Below are 13,550 nucleotides of genomic sequence, written 5' to 3' on the forward strand. Positions count from 1 at the left end.
CAAACATAAAGTATATAAAACAGCCAAGTTATGACCGATCTCTCTCATGAAAATAAAAGTAAATATTCAAAAAAGAATTATAATAATAGCTAACGTTCACTGTCTTTTTAAACATTTTTATCACCTATATATTTTTTTATTTGCTTTTCATGGAAAGAATTTTAGTAAGATCATGCTGATAGCAAATATCCATAGTGAGTTGATTATCTACTTACACTAGCCTAGGAGTCTTGTATGATCAAGAAACTGATTTTTCGCCTCCTTAATCTTTTCTTAGAAAACTACAGAAAAACTTAGAAAACTGTAGAAAACCACGAATCATTATTGTTTCCTGTAGAACCAATATATGAAACATTAATAATGAAAATAAATAAAACCTATTCGAAAAACTAATTAATTAGAGACTATGAAAACCAATAGTGAACAGTATGAACAGATCGCTTCATTACTTGCTGGTAAGGAAAATCCTGAAACAAGGTTTAAGCTTCAGAGGTAAAGGCACTGTGGATGAAGGAATCTTGTCTCACTACATTTGAACAAAAGAAAATCCTGAAACAAGGTTTAAGCTTCAGAGGTAAAGGCACTGTGGATGAAGGAATCTTGTCTCACTACATTTGAACAAAACAAAATCCTGAAACAAGGTTTAAGCTTCAGAGGTAAAGGCACTGTGGATGAAAAAATCTTGTCTCACTACCTTTAAACAAAAGAAAATCTGAAACAAGGTTTAAGCTTCAGAAGTAAATTCACTGTGGATGAAGGAATCTTGTCTCACTACATTTGAACAGAATTGGAAGGGAATGCAAACATAGATGACTTCGATTAAATTTGGATCGTATATTTTACAATCTTTATGTATTAGTTTTTGTTTAAAACCAATATTTATTTTGTAAAAACTTGAAAGAACTGATTCACTTCATGAGGTTAAACGCAATTAGAAAAGGAGGCTTAGGATGCCCTTCATTCATAGGAGACAAGCTTGTACAAAAGAAGAGCATAATATAGAAGAAAGTTCTAAATGTGCATTATGATCAACCTAAATCACAAATCAAGAATACAAAAAAGGTAATAAGCTAAATACCAAATCAATGGTACTATAAACATTTCACACCTTTTGGATCCATATCGTACATTCCAAATGGCCCTTGACGCGCAACAATCTCGTGAAGTATTATGCCAAAAGCGTAAACATCACCCTCCCGACTTCCTCGAGGATAGGACAAGGGATGACGAAGAATCTCTGGGGATTTCCACAGAAGATCTGAAAATCAAATTAAGCAAAATATAATTTCTACAAGAGAGGAGAATACTGCTAAATAAATAACCCAACACTAGCTGGTAACACTATAATGTGTCTTTCTAAGGTTTTTCTGCTTTTAAATGTTTTTTCTTGTTTTTTTTTTTTTTTTAAATAGCTTTCATAGTATAATAAGCCTCCATAGTATAAGCCCATATTTTACCGGCTTGGAAACAACTTATTGACTACTAAAGATTTAAAATCTCATTGAAAGATCTTAAGCCGAACTGGCCAGAAACTTCTGGCCACTTCGGCTTAAGATCTTTCATTCGTCAATCGTACAAACAACAATTGGCCGCTTCTGTCAATTATTATTTTTCTCTTGTTAAAAAACATGCAAATTTGTTAAATCAACGAATTTTCTTAAAAATTGCAAGAAGGGATCAGTGATTCCGAAATCTTTTAGAATAAATACACAATTTGGCATTGAAAATGAATCTAAATAAAAAAAACAAATTAATCCTCATGGCTTTAAATTACGTGACTTCTAAGCGAAAACAAAGACATTTTAAGTTGTTCAAAGACTTAATTCATTTTGAAAACCTTTTCAGGAATAACCTACCATATGACATTTTCTGAGAATTAAGGAAATGACCGTTAAATCTTTTAATCATGATTTCCGCCTGTCAAAGGTTCGTTTTGCCGACAAATTTGATAGACTTTTGTATGAGAAGTTCCAGGATTCGGATATTTTTTATCCTTGGTTTTGTCTAGGTCCTGTCATTAAAAATTTATCATCTAAACCTCTTAGTAATCAACAGGAGGCAATTTTATCGAAAGGTTCTAAATTCTGTTTTTCAACACCGATTTCATATTCAAAAATAATTTCTAAGGTAAACTCGAAGATTATGGCTTCTATTTCCAAGTTCGGGGCTCCTTAGGAACTTAGAGCCAAGATCGTAAGAAAACTAAACACTCTTAATATGAGCAAAATTGAAAAAGACAACACATAAAATGACATTAAAATACTTTCTGATCTGAAAAAGGATGAAGACCATATTATCACCACAGCAGATAAAGGCAATACTATTGTAATTATGAACAGTAGTGATTATGAACGTCAAATGAAAGCCATTGTTAACAGGATTTTGATCCGACTGATAAATATGTAAAATCGATAAGAAAGGAATTGGATTCACTAAAAACGATTTGCACATTGCCCCACAATTTTACAACAAATTTTATCCGAGAGGATGTTCCACCTCCAAAATCTATGGTTTACCCAAAGTTCAAAAGACTTGAGCCCCCTCCGTCCCATTGCATTAACTTTTCCGTCACCTGTTTCAAAATTAGGAAAGTGATTGTCTGTGGTATTGAGTCTTTTCTTAGGAACACAAAAATCATATTTACAAAATTCGACTGATGTCACTAATTAATTTAAAAAATTTGCACTATTTTCATGTATTCGAATTGACTTAAAAAAGTGCGAAGACATTATAAAGAGTAAATTACAGAAACACTTTGATTTAATACAAGATGTGACCTTAAGCTAGTTTAAATATTGAGGTCATTATGAAATTATCATAACCCTCAGTCCTTTGTTGGCAAATATTTTTATGGATTCCATTGAAACCTCCACTACACACAGTTTAGGCTCTCCCCTTGTTTCTTGGGCAGATTCATGGATGATTTTGTTTGTATTTGAAAACACGGTTAGATTCTTTAGATCTTTTCTGTAAATATTTAAATGGTTCTGATGAAAACATAAAATTTACAGTGGAGTTTGAAGAAAATGACAAAATACCTTTTCTTCATATCTTATTAATTAAAAAAGGCTACCATTTACTTTTCTCAATATACATAAAAACTATGCATAATTTTATATATTAAAATTTTCATTCGTGCCACCCTGTTTCGTTGAAACGAGGGGTTATGAATTTACTAGTGGATAGAGCTTTCAGAATTTGTTCCCAGGAATTTCTAGATTCTGAATTATTGTACTTGAAAGATATTTTATTTTGTAGTAGTTATATCCGATTAAATTCATTGTGAAAACAATAGAAAATAGACGCATCAAGCATAATAGTAGGGTAATTGGAGTTTCGCAGTCTTCAGAGTTAAATGTTTCTAAAAGTTTCATTTCTTTGCCATATATACCTGGATTGAGACATAAGCTTAACGAATTTTACGGAATTATAAAAGTGACACACTTTTCCCACTGGTGAGACCAATAGGTAAGTTTCTTAATTCTGGGAAGGATTTAACCCGGGGAATTTAGTAGGTGACGTATACAGGATTCCTTGTTCTTGTGGGAAGTTTTACACTGGTAGAACTCACCAACAATTTCTTGAAAGATTTATTGAGCATCGCAACTCAATGGAAAAAAAACTCTACAATTCAGCAAGCCTCCTGAAAACTTTGTTTTGGCAGAACATATCTTCTTTCATTTTGTACAGTTTGACGAGGCCACGCCCGTTTCTAATGATAGAGGTTTTTCTTAAGGGGCGAGGAAGGCTATAGAAGTAAAAAATCATATGTTTGCTAATCTATCAATTAATAGAGAATACTTCACGGAAAATTTAGATTTTGACCCAATTTATAATAATATTTTGAAAAATGAACCAGTAGTTAATAAGGGAATTAAGATTTTACAAAATCACCAGGGGACGATATTACGTACCAGACCAAAAAAAAATACTTGAATAATAGCTAACAATAGAGTTATTTCACAACAGAATAATTAACGTCATATCCATTTTTATACTTTTTTGCGCAGTTGCTTTGATTTTCTCATCGAAGTAACTCTATTTGCGGATCTATTAAGTGGATTAAATAAAAAAAAGTTTCTTTAAATGAAAGTAAGGAGCGATATTAAAACTTAAAACGAACAGAAATTACACCGTATATGAAAGGGGCTTTTCCTCCTCAACGCCCCGCTCTTTACGCTAAAGTTTGACTTTCTCTTAGCTCCACTTTTAAAACAATAAAAAACTTTAGCGTAAAGAGCGGGGCGATGAGGAAGAAAAGCCCCTTTCATATACGGAGTAATTTCTGTTCGTTTTAAGTTTTAATGTCGCTCCTTACTTTCATTTAAAAAAAAACTTGTTTTTTTTTATTTAATTCCTGGACGTTTTTGAATTAATGCATGTTTCAATCTTGGCTCTCCGCACGTAAATAATTAAAACAAAATTTGCATATTAATTTTTTTTTGGCTAACTGGCTTTCTCATAGTTTTAATCGGAAGATTTTGAGAAAAAAGGAGAGAGGGAGGATGCCTAGTTACCCACCAATTTTTTGATTACTTAAAAAGGCAACTAGAACTTTTAATTTTTTACGAAAGTTTTCATTAGTAAAAGATATACGTAACTTACAAATTAACTTACGTAACTAAATTCTATATTCGTATGTTTGTATTGCGTATATGAGGGGGTTCACCCCTCGTCGATACCTCGCTCTGTCACTGAAGCTTAAATTTTGTCCCAATTCCTTAAGAATGGCCCCTGAATCACAAAGGCCGTACTTTAGAGTAAAAATCGAGGTATTACGAGGAGGTAGAACCCTCATGTGCGTAATAATTTCTGTTCGTTTTATGTTTTAATGCTGCTCCTCACTTTCAGTAGAAACAACTTTTCATATTTATTTTTTATTATTTCTTTTTTAAATAATGCTAGAAAATCCTGCGCCCCCTTCATTGAAAGCATCTTCCCCCATGAGAAGTTCCTCCATCAAAAGATCCTCCAACGTAACCCCCCCCCCCCCAAAACCAAAAAAATACCCCCTAAAAACGTCTGTACACTTCCCAGTAACCATTACTATACGTAAACACAGGTCAAAGCTTGTAACTTGCAGCCCCTCCCACGGGGACTACGGGGGAGTAACTCGTCCCCAAAGACATAGTTATTAGGTTTTTCGACTATGGTGAATAAAATGGCTATCTCAGAATTTTGATCCGGTGACTTTGAGGAAAAAAAGAGCGTGGGAGGGGGCCTAGGTGCCCTCCAATTTTTTTTGTCACTTAAAAAGGGTACTAAAACTTTTAATTTTCGTTAGAATGAGCCCACTTACGACCTTCTAGGACCACTGAGTCGATCCGATCACCCCTGGGTGGGGGGAACAAAAAAAAAAAAAAAAACAAATAAACACGCATCCGTGATTTGTCTTCTGGCAAAAAATGCGAAATTCCACATTTTTGTAGATAGGACATTGACACTTCTACAGTGAGGTTCTCTGATACGCTGAATCTGATGGTGTGGTTTTCGTTAAGATTGTATGACTTTTAGGTGGTGTTTCCCCCTATTTTCTAAAATGAGGCAAATTTTCTCAGGCTCGTAACTTTTGATGGGTAAGACTAATCTTGATGAAACTCATATATTTAAAATCAGCATAAAAATGCTATTCTTTTGATGTACCTATTGGTATCAAAATTCAATTTTTTAGCGTTCCGTTACTATTGAGCCGGGTCTCAATTACCATGAACTGTTTGATCTGTTGCGGCAATCGTTGTTTTGTTGATATTGGTGGTGATTTTACATAGTAACACCGTTGAACCCCGTTCCAAACCAAATAACTAGCGGCCTGTCCTCCAGTTTTGAAATCTAGCGCACTAACTACTCGGCTTAGGTGAGTTATGGGTGCTTTAAGTTAGAAACTGTTACAACTTTTGGAGCCACGATATCAGTCTAGCCTAAATATGGGATCTTCCACCATTAATAAGAATATCCATTAGCTTTTATTATTAGAAGGACGCCAAATTTTTAAATTGATACTAATTTAAAGAGCAAATGAAACAATGGATAAAAAAGTAGAAACTTTGTACAAAATGCCTAATCAAAGGTAATTACCCTTTGATTAAGAGGCAATAAGTTAGAAGGGCTCTGAATCAGATTAAGTTTTGCAGCAAGTTGTTCAACACTCGAATATTTGAAAATTATAAATGTAGGGAAACAAAACTTACTCTATTATAATTATAAGTGCAGGGAAAATTACTCTTCCGTAATTTCAGACCTTCTGATCTTTCGCCCATTAAAGTTTCTTATTTTAAATTTTGTAAATTTTTACTTGGTTCCCCCTTTCTTTTAGTAACACTGAGATTGTTTTAAAGCTTAAAGTGAAGGATCCTGTAGTCTGTATAAAGAAAAAATACAAAACATTTGAAGATAAGGCGAAAATTAACCTTTTAGGCCACAATTTATTTCCGTTTTTTAGTAACAGTTCTGGCTCTTGATGATTTATAGGCTAAACTATTTAGCAAGTGTTTTTGTATCTTTTTTTTTTCTTCTCTTTTTAAGTGTTTGATCAATATTTGATAGGTTTTGATTGCAAGTGTTATCATTTGTCTTTTCTTTATATTATATTGTAGCGTAATCCTCATTTTTTGAGGGAAATAAAGAAAATAAATAAATAAAAAGAAAACCAGAAGAAAATTGGCATAAGTAGATACGTTACACACGTTACACAATTACACACAATATACCTCTTTGTATTAGATTTTGCGGTTTAGCACCGCTTTGTATTAGTGTGGTCGGGATCTGAAGGGACATATCTATTAGCAATAAATTATGATATCGCAACAAGCAGCTGTGCTACATGAAATGTTGCTGTTAAGTTAGTGTTACTATCAATCTTACAGGGATTTGATTTTAGTTTAAATACGTTAGCGTAAACAATCGCTTTTCTGACAAATTTTCTTTAATGTTTTTAAAGAAATTAATTAAGCTAGATGAATGACACTTTTAGAAATTGGAAGGATTCAATATTTGAAGCAATTCCTAAACAGGGGCGGATCTAGGAGGAGTGGTTGTTGTTAAATTTTGAGATAGCCATTTTGTTCAGCATAGTCGAAAATCTAATAACTATGTATTTGAGAACGACTTAATCCCCCATATTCCCCAGGGGAAGGGCTGCAAGTTATGAACTTTGCAAATTGTTTACATAATGTATAGGTTTTTGACGAAGTAAACTGACGATTTCCGGTAGTATTTTTTTCTGTTTGGGGAGGGGGGAGGGTTGGTGATTACGTAAGAGGATCTTTCCGTGGAGGAATTTATGATGGGGGAAGAGAATTTCCATGAAAGGGCACTGAATTTTCCTGCATTATTTGAAAAAAAAATGAAAAATTAAATAAAAAAAAACAAGTTTTTTCAACTGAAAGTAAGGAACAGCGTTAAAATCAGGGGGGGGGGGTGCCTTAGCCCCCCCCCCATGATTTTTATGGCACCCTCATTCGCATTCCGTACTTTTTTTTACTCTTTTTTTAAGTAAACTTGTCAATTTGATCAATTATTCGTAGGTGGTTTACCCAATTAACAACAAAAAGCGAAGCTTTCCTATGAATGTAAAGAGCAAAGTTGAAACTTAAAACGAACAAAACTTATTCATCTTCAGTCGGTTCAGTATATATCTGCCAAATTGGCATAAAAATCTTTTATTGCTGCAAAGATTTTTCTACGGACATGAAACTTTCCCTTATTACACGAAACTGGAAACACATGTTGAAGATAAAAGTGGTCGGCTATCTTCAACGCGTTTCATTAACGTGGTAACACAGTTATAGCTATTTGTCTATTCACAATGACACATTGAAAAGTATTTTTGTAGCGAAAAGTTCAAAATGGATAAAAATCATCATGAGCATAGAATGGATAAGAGACGAAGACTGATTGCTGAATGTGCAAGGGGATCGAAGGATATTTCCAGATATTTCGGTAAAATATCCAAAAATACCCCGAAACAGAAAGCTAAATTTTGACTAATAATAAACCCCTCCACCCTAAAAAAAATCCTTAATTTTAGTTTTGTGACTAATTAAATAGCAAATGGCCCAACAGGGCTTTCGTGTGAATAAATCTATGTATAGCTAATTTGGTTGAAATTAGATGAATGAAAGAATTAAAAGCAATTTGTTCCTAAAGGTTTTATTTACTCAACTAATTTCAAGAATCATAAAGAAAGGGGTTTCTTTATCAACCTGGAAAGGGATTGTTGACCCAAATGAGTATTTTTCAGATCCAGTAAACCAAATTTTAAATATTTGTAAACACACTGACAAGCAGAAGCTTTGGCTTAAGAACAAAAATATAAAATTCAAACCAAACTATTTAGATTAAATTAGAAAAAAGAAACATAATCTTTCTGCTGCCCATGGTCTTGATAAAAACAATTTTTTTTCAAGTTTACATTTTTTCATAGCATTCCTTAATTTGGAGCATTAAAAAAAAAATAAGAAAATGGTTTAGAAAAGCTTTGTGATGCAAAATTTTTGTGCTAAAGTCATATACATAACTAAAAATATCTTCTCAACGACCCAACTTTCCACGTATTAGTTTTTTTCCGATCGTTTGGTCTGAAATAAAGAAAAATTGTGTCAAAGATTATGGTGATAGAAAAAAATTTTTCCAAATTTAGCGTGGAAAGTTGTTCTTTAAATGTAAATTTCTTGGAAATAGCATGGGAGAGAAGTGTCTTGAAAAAGTCATCCCAGGTCCATGAAGTTTTCAGAAATATATCTACGCTGATTTAGGCAATAAATAGCATAAAACAAAATTGGGTTAGAAGTTTTGACAGCCAAATTATCATGCCGGGAGAATCAGATTTCAAGCACAACTTGAATTTTTAGTTTTTAAGGATAAAAAACTGCAGACTATTTTCACAAATATCCTTAACATTTTGAACAGAGAAGGCGTGGAGGAAAGACAAACATCAAAAACAAGAAGAACAATGGGAATTTTTTTCGTAAGACAGTGGAAGTCTAATTTGAATGCATATTCTAAGGGCTATCCTCAGCAAAACATAAATCTATAAAAGAAGAACAACTTACAACGACATACGAAAAATAAAACTAAAATATTTTTTTTTCAAAAACAGTCTCAGAATCCTTACTTCAGCAAAGTTCAACCAGGACTGATAAATAAAGTGACATGAAACAAGGCAATTCTTTGAAATAAAAGATGAATTAAAAACAAGTTTTTAGCGCTAATCTTGCTTTTTTGGCAGTTAACCTCAAAGGTCTATTGTTTGTTTTTGATGTTTGTGATGCAAAGGGCAGTGTGGTCTTCGTCGCTATTTATGCGGAGGAAAGAGTTGTAAAAAGTTTTCCCACCTAGTGTGGGGCACAAGTCCACTGAGTTAACTCAGGAAGGCTGCGACTGTACCTTACTATGACCTATGGTTAATGAATCCTAAAGTCCATAATTAAACAAGAGAATACATAAATAAACCTTTGATGTATCAGCATCAGAAGGCTATAGATTTCCCTTCTAAATTCAGCATAAAAAGTTCTATTAAAATCAGATATTTTAGATTAAAATTACATATTTTCTACATTTTTTTTTAATCGGTTAGTATTCAAGCTCATGGTCTAAGATCAAATTTTAAATTCTCCCAGACGAATTTGGTAGCTACGACCCCCCCCCCCTACTTCCCAAGTCTCATTACAAAGAGTATTTTCCCCAGGCCCGGAAACTTCAATACGTAACCTCTTAAACCGTAAACCGTTGGGGTCTTTAGTGGAAGGAGATATAGGTCATAGTTTTTTGTATATAACAGGGAGGAGAGCGAGGGAATGAAGATATGTGGCTATTTTGTACATTCCTGAAAATAATTAAATAAATTATGTACCTACTTCTATTCACTTGATGTTCGCCAATGTTGCTACTTTCAGCCGCTACTCTGAGGTCATGAAGACCAAAATCCGTAACACGGAGAGACCATCGAGCCGTAAGAACACAATTAGAAGATTTGAGATTTCCGTGACAAGCAAGCTCAGTTCCTTGCAGATAAAGTAGAGCCTGAATGAATTATAATTTAGTGGGTTTGGTAAATAGACAAGAGATTAATACAAATGTATTGCTAGATGTTTTGCAGAGTAATTGCCTAAGGATTATTTTGGGTACCCAACTGACTGATTGTGTTTCAAACAGTAGGATGTATGAAAAGTGTGGTTCAATGTCGATTTTTAGGGCTAAAATGAGATAAAGGTTGAGATAGCTAGAGCACGTGCTGTGGATGAAGGATGACTGATTGCCAAAAATTGTCCTTATCGGCCAATCTTGGGCTAAACGGAAAGCAGGTCGCTCTCGGTTGGGGTGGGAGGATGTCGCGAGAAATATTTAAGGGAAATGGGAACTTCCTGGAAGAATGTAAACAGGGAGGCTTTGAGTATATTGGGATGGAGGAGGAGCGTACGTAGCTTTGCTGACCTCAGGCGGCTTGGTGCTGCGGTGATTTATTAGTAGTAGTGGTAGTATCTTTTTATTATTATTTGAACAATTCAATATATCAGCAGTCTTGACAAATACCATTGTAGTTAATTAATATCTCAATTAGTAGACTCCGGTGCCATACCCAGCTCACGCATTGAAGGCAGGGTTTCAACTTTTATATTTTAGCAATGTTCCATGACTGTCAGTAAATTTATTAATAGCTCCGCCAGTCATATATTCTACATTTACTCTAATAAGTTAAATTTTATTATAGGTCAAAATAGTAGAATGTCTAATAAGTCTATATAGTCTAATAGGTCTAAATAGTTAAATTGTATTGTAATGAAACGTAATATTTAGGGTAAATTTTAATTCGTTTCGTTACAAACTCATTCTGTTCGACGTTATTCTGGAGATCTTTAGTACCAGCATATAATCAGTAGCATTAAGAATTTTTCTCATAGATTTAAACATTTTCCTTCCTTTTTTTTTTTTTTAGAACCCACTAACCATTCCAGTGGGACAAAAAAATCCCCCGCGCACGTACCTGATTTGAATATAATCATCTAGTTTTGTTTTTATATTAAAAACTATTTGATTTTCTTTATTTATTTATTTTTCGGGTAGAAACGGTAGCTAGCAGCCTAGTAAGAGACGATCACGTCATGGGTTATTGTAAGAAATACAATAACCCATAACTCCTAAAAATAAGGTCAGACCGAAAAACAAAGTACACTATTAGAACCACCTAGTCTGAAACTCTTATATAAGAAGCTTATAGTCTCTTTGTTGGAACAAAAAAGAAAATATATTGGATTGAAAATTAAGAAAAGTGGCTTGAAATACAATATTCTACATCGACGGTATCTTTTTTCCGTTTTTTTCGCCTTAGCTAGCTCGATACTGGAGCTGTTTAATAGCTCATTTTAAAGGAAAATACTACATCTAGTGCCTTTCGTAATTAAATTATCGAAAAAAGGCCAACTTAATGACAATCGAACAGTTCGTGGTAACAAACTGTAAGTGAGGAGCGAACCGGCTCAATAATAATCAAAACTCTAAAAAATTGAATTTGATACCAATAGATACCTCAAGAGAATCAGATTTTTATGCTGCTTTCAAATATGCAAATATTATCAATTTTTAATCATGTAAATTTTATAAAGTAGTCTGACCAATCAAAAATTACAAGCCTGAGAAAATTTACCCTATTTTCAAAAAAATGGGGAAACACCCCCTAAAAGTCGTAGAATCTTAATGAAAATCACATCATCAGATTCAGCGTATCAGAGAACCCAGTTGTAGAGGTTTAAAGCTCCTATCTGCAAAAATAGGGAATTTTGTATATTTTGCCAGAAGAAGGATCACGGATACGTGTTTATTTGTTTGTTTTTTATCCACAGGGTTGATCTTATCGACCTATAGGTCCTTAGGGTTAATTAGAACGGAGGTTCAAAGTTCTAGTGCCCTTTTTAAGTGACACAAAATTGGAGGGCAACTAGACACCCCTCCTAAGCTCATCTTTTTCCAAAGTCATTGGATCAAAATTTTGAGATAGCCATTTTGTTCAGCATAGTCGAAAAATCTAATCAATATGTCTTTGAGGATGACTTTGTGGGGTCATTTGAGGATGACCCCACAGTCCCCAGGGGAAGGGCTGTAAGTTATAAGCTTTGCCCATTGTTTACATATAGTAGTGGTCATTGGGAAGTATACAAACGTTTTCAAGGGGATTTTTTTCTGGTGGAGGAGGGGGTCAGGGTTGGGGGTTACGTGAGAGGTTTTTTCCATGGAGGAAGTTTTCATGGAAGAAGGAAATTTTCTATGCCGGATTTCCCAGCATTATTTAATAAACGATCAGAAACTAAATAGAAGAAAAAATTCAACTGAAAGTAAGGAGCAAGATTAAAACTTATAACGAACAGAAATTATTAAGTATATGAGGGGGTTCGCCCCCCTAATCAATACCTAGCTCTTTAAGCTAAAGTTTTTTTTAGTACTTTCAAAAGAGCTATTTATTCGAATTAAAAGGCTTTTGTGATTCAGGGGTCATTCTTAACGAGTTAGAACAAGATTCGAACTTCACTATAAATAGCAAGGTTTTGACTAGGGGTCAGAACCCCGCAAATACGTAATAATTTCTGTTTGTCTTAAGTTTTTATATTGCTCCTTACTTTCAGTTGAAAAAACTTGTTTTTTTTATTTAATTTGACAACCTAAAGAGAGTTTTTACTGAGTTGTTTAAAAAATTTGGTGGCACTAGAGTATAATGAAGGAGTAAAAAACACTGGAAAGCGAAACTACAAAGAAATTATGTAGATAAGCAGGTTAAAAATTTTAAGTCACTGTCTTAAAAACTGTTCTCGGTTCCTTTTTTCATCAAATATTCTTTATTGCCTAGAGGATCTTCTCGATCCACTTTTCAGGGTGTTTCTGTTTCAAGTTTCCAAACAAGACTTTCTTGACATACCGAAACAGACTTTCAGGTGATTTGTGTTAAGAAATGCCCGAAATTCCCAAATGTGCATACGTCATAATAGAATTGGCAACTGCACTAAGGAAAGACCATTCTAAAACCGTGCAAAATAGAAATGTGAGCATAAAGAATACAACAGCAAAATCTTACGTTGGGTAGGGCACAATTTTCAAGTCAAACAGTGAGAGATCATAAATCTAAGTTCAAAGCGAACAAAGCAAAACTGGAAACAGTAAAAAGTACTAAATAGTAAAATCAAATAATAATAAAAATATTGGGGGAAACTGCATTTCTTTGTAAGATAAATGGCATATATGGAATATCCAAAACATATATACAATTCTATATTGCCCATACGCTCGTTGGAGTGTTTCAATTAGTGTTATTCCTTCTTCTACTATAGATTATGTATATTATCCCTTTTTCTACCTTTTTTTGATTATGAGGTATTCTAATTAGGGCTTGGAGATACGTTAAATATGATTAGCATGTATATTTTTAATTGTTATTTTCAAACATTTCTCAGCAAATTTAGCTATGCCACAAGTAAAATTAGAAGTATTGAAATTACATCTTTAAAAAAAACTTTTTCACATGCTGACCAATGGTCGGCGTTGCGTAGGATTTCCTGATTCACTAC

General features: G+C 33.6%; 1 protein-coding gene across 1 annotated transcript in view; it reads right to left on the minus strand.

Moving 5' to 3' along the window:
* The window catches only part of LOC136026148 (receptor-type guanylate cyclase Gyc76C-like), a 202,605-nt gene that overhangs the window by 26,342 nt on the left and 162,713 nt on the right, over window positions 1–13,550 (minus strand). Inside the window, exons 13-14 of the mRNA XM_065702451.1 lie at window positions 9,855–10,020; window positions 1,109–1,258 (exon numbers count right to left, since the gene is read on the minus strand). Of these exons, the coding sequence (XP_065558523.1) occupies window positions 1,109–1,258; window positions 9,855–10,020 (316 nt within the window). The remainder of the gene's footprint in view (window positions 1–1,108; window positions 1,259–9,854; window positions 10,021–13,550) is intronic.

This window comes from Artemia franciscana, chromosome 4 (assembly GCF_032884065.1).
Source record: "Artemia franciscana chromosome 4, ASM3288406v1, whole genome shotgun sequence".
In the NCBI taxonomy this organism is placed as follows: domain Eukaryota; kingdom Metazoa; phylum Arthropoda; class Branchiopoda; order Anostraca; family Artemiidae; genus Artemia; species Artemia franciscana.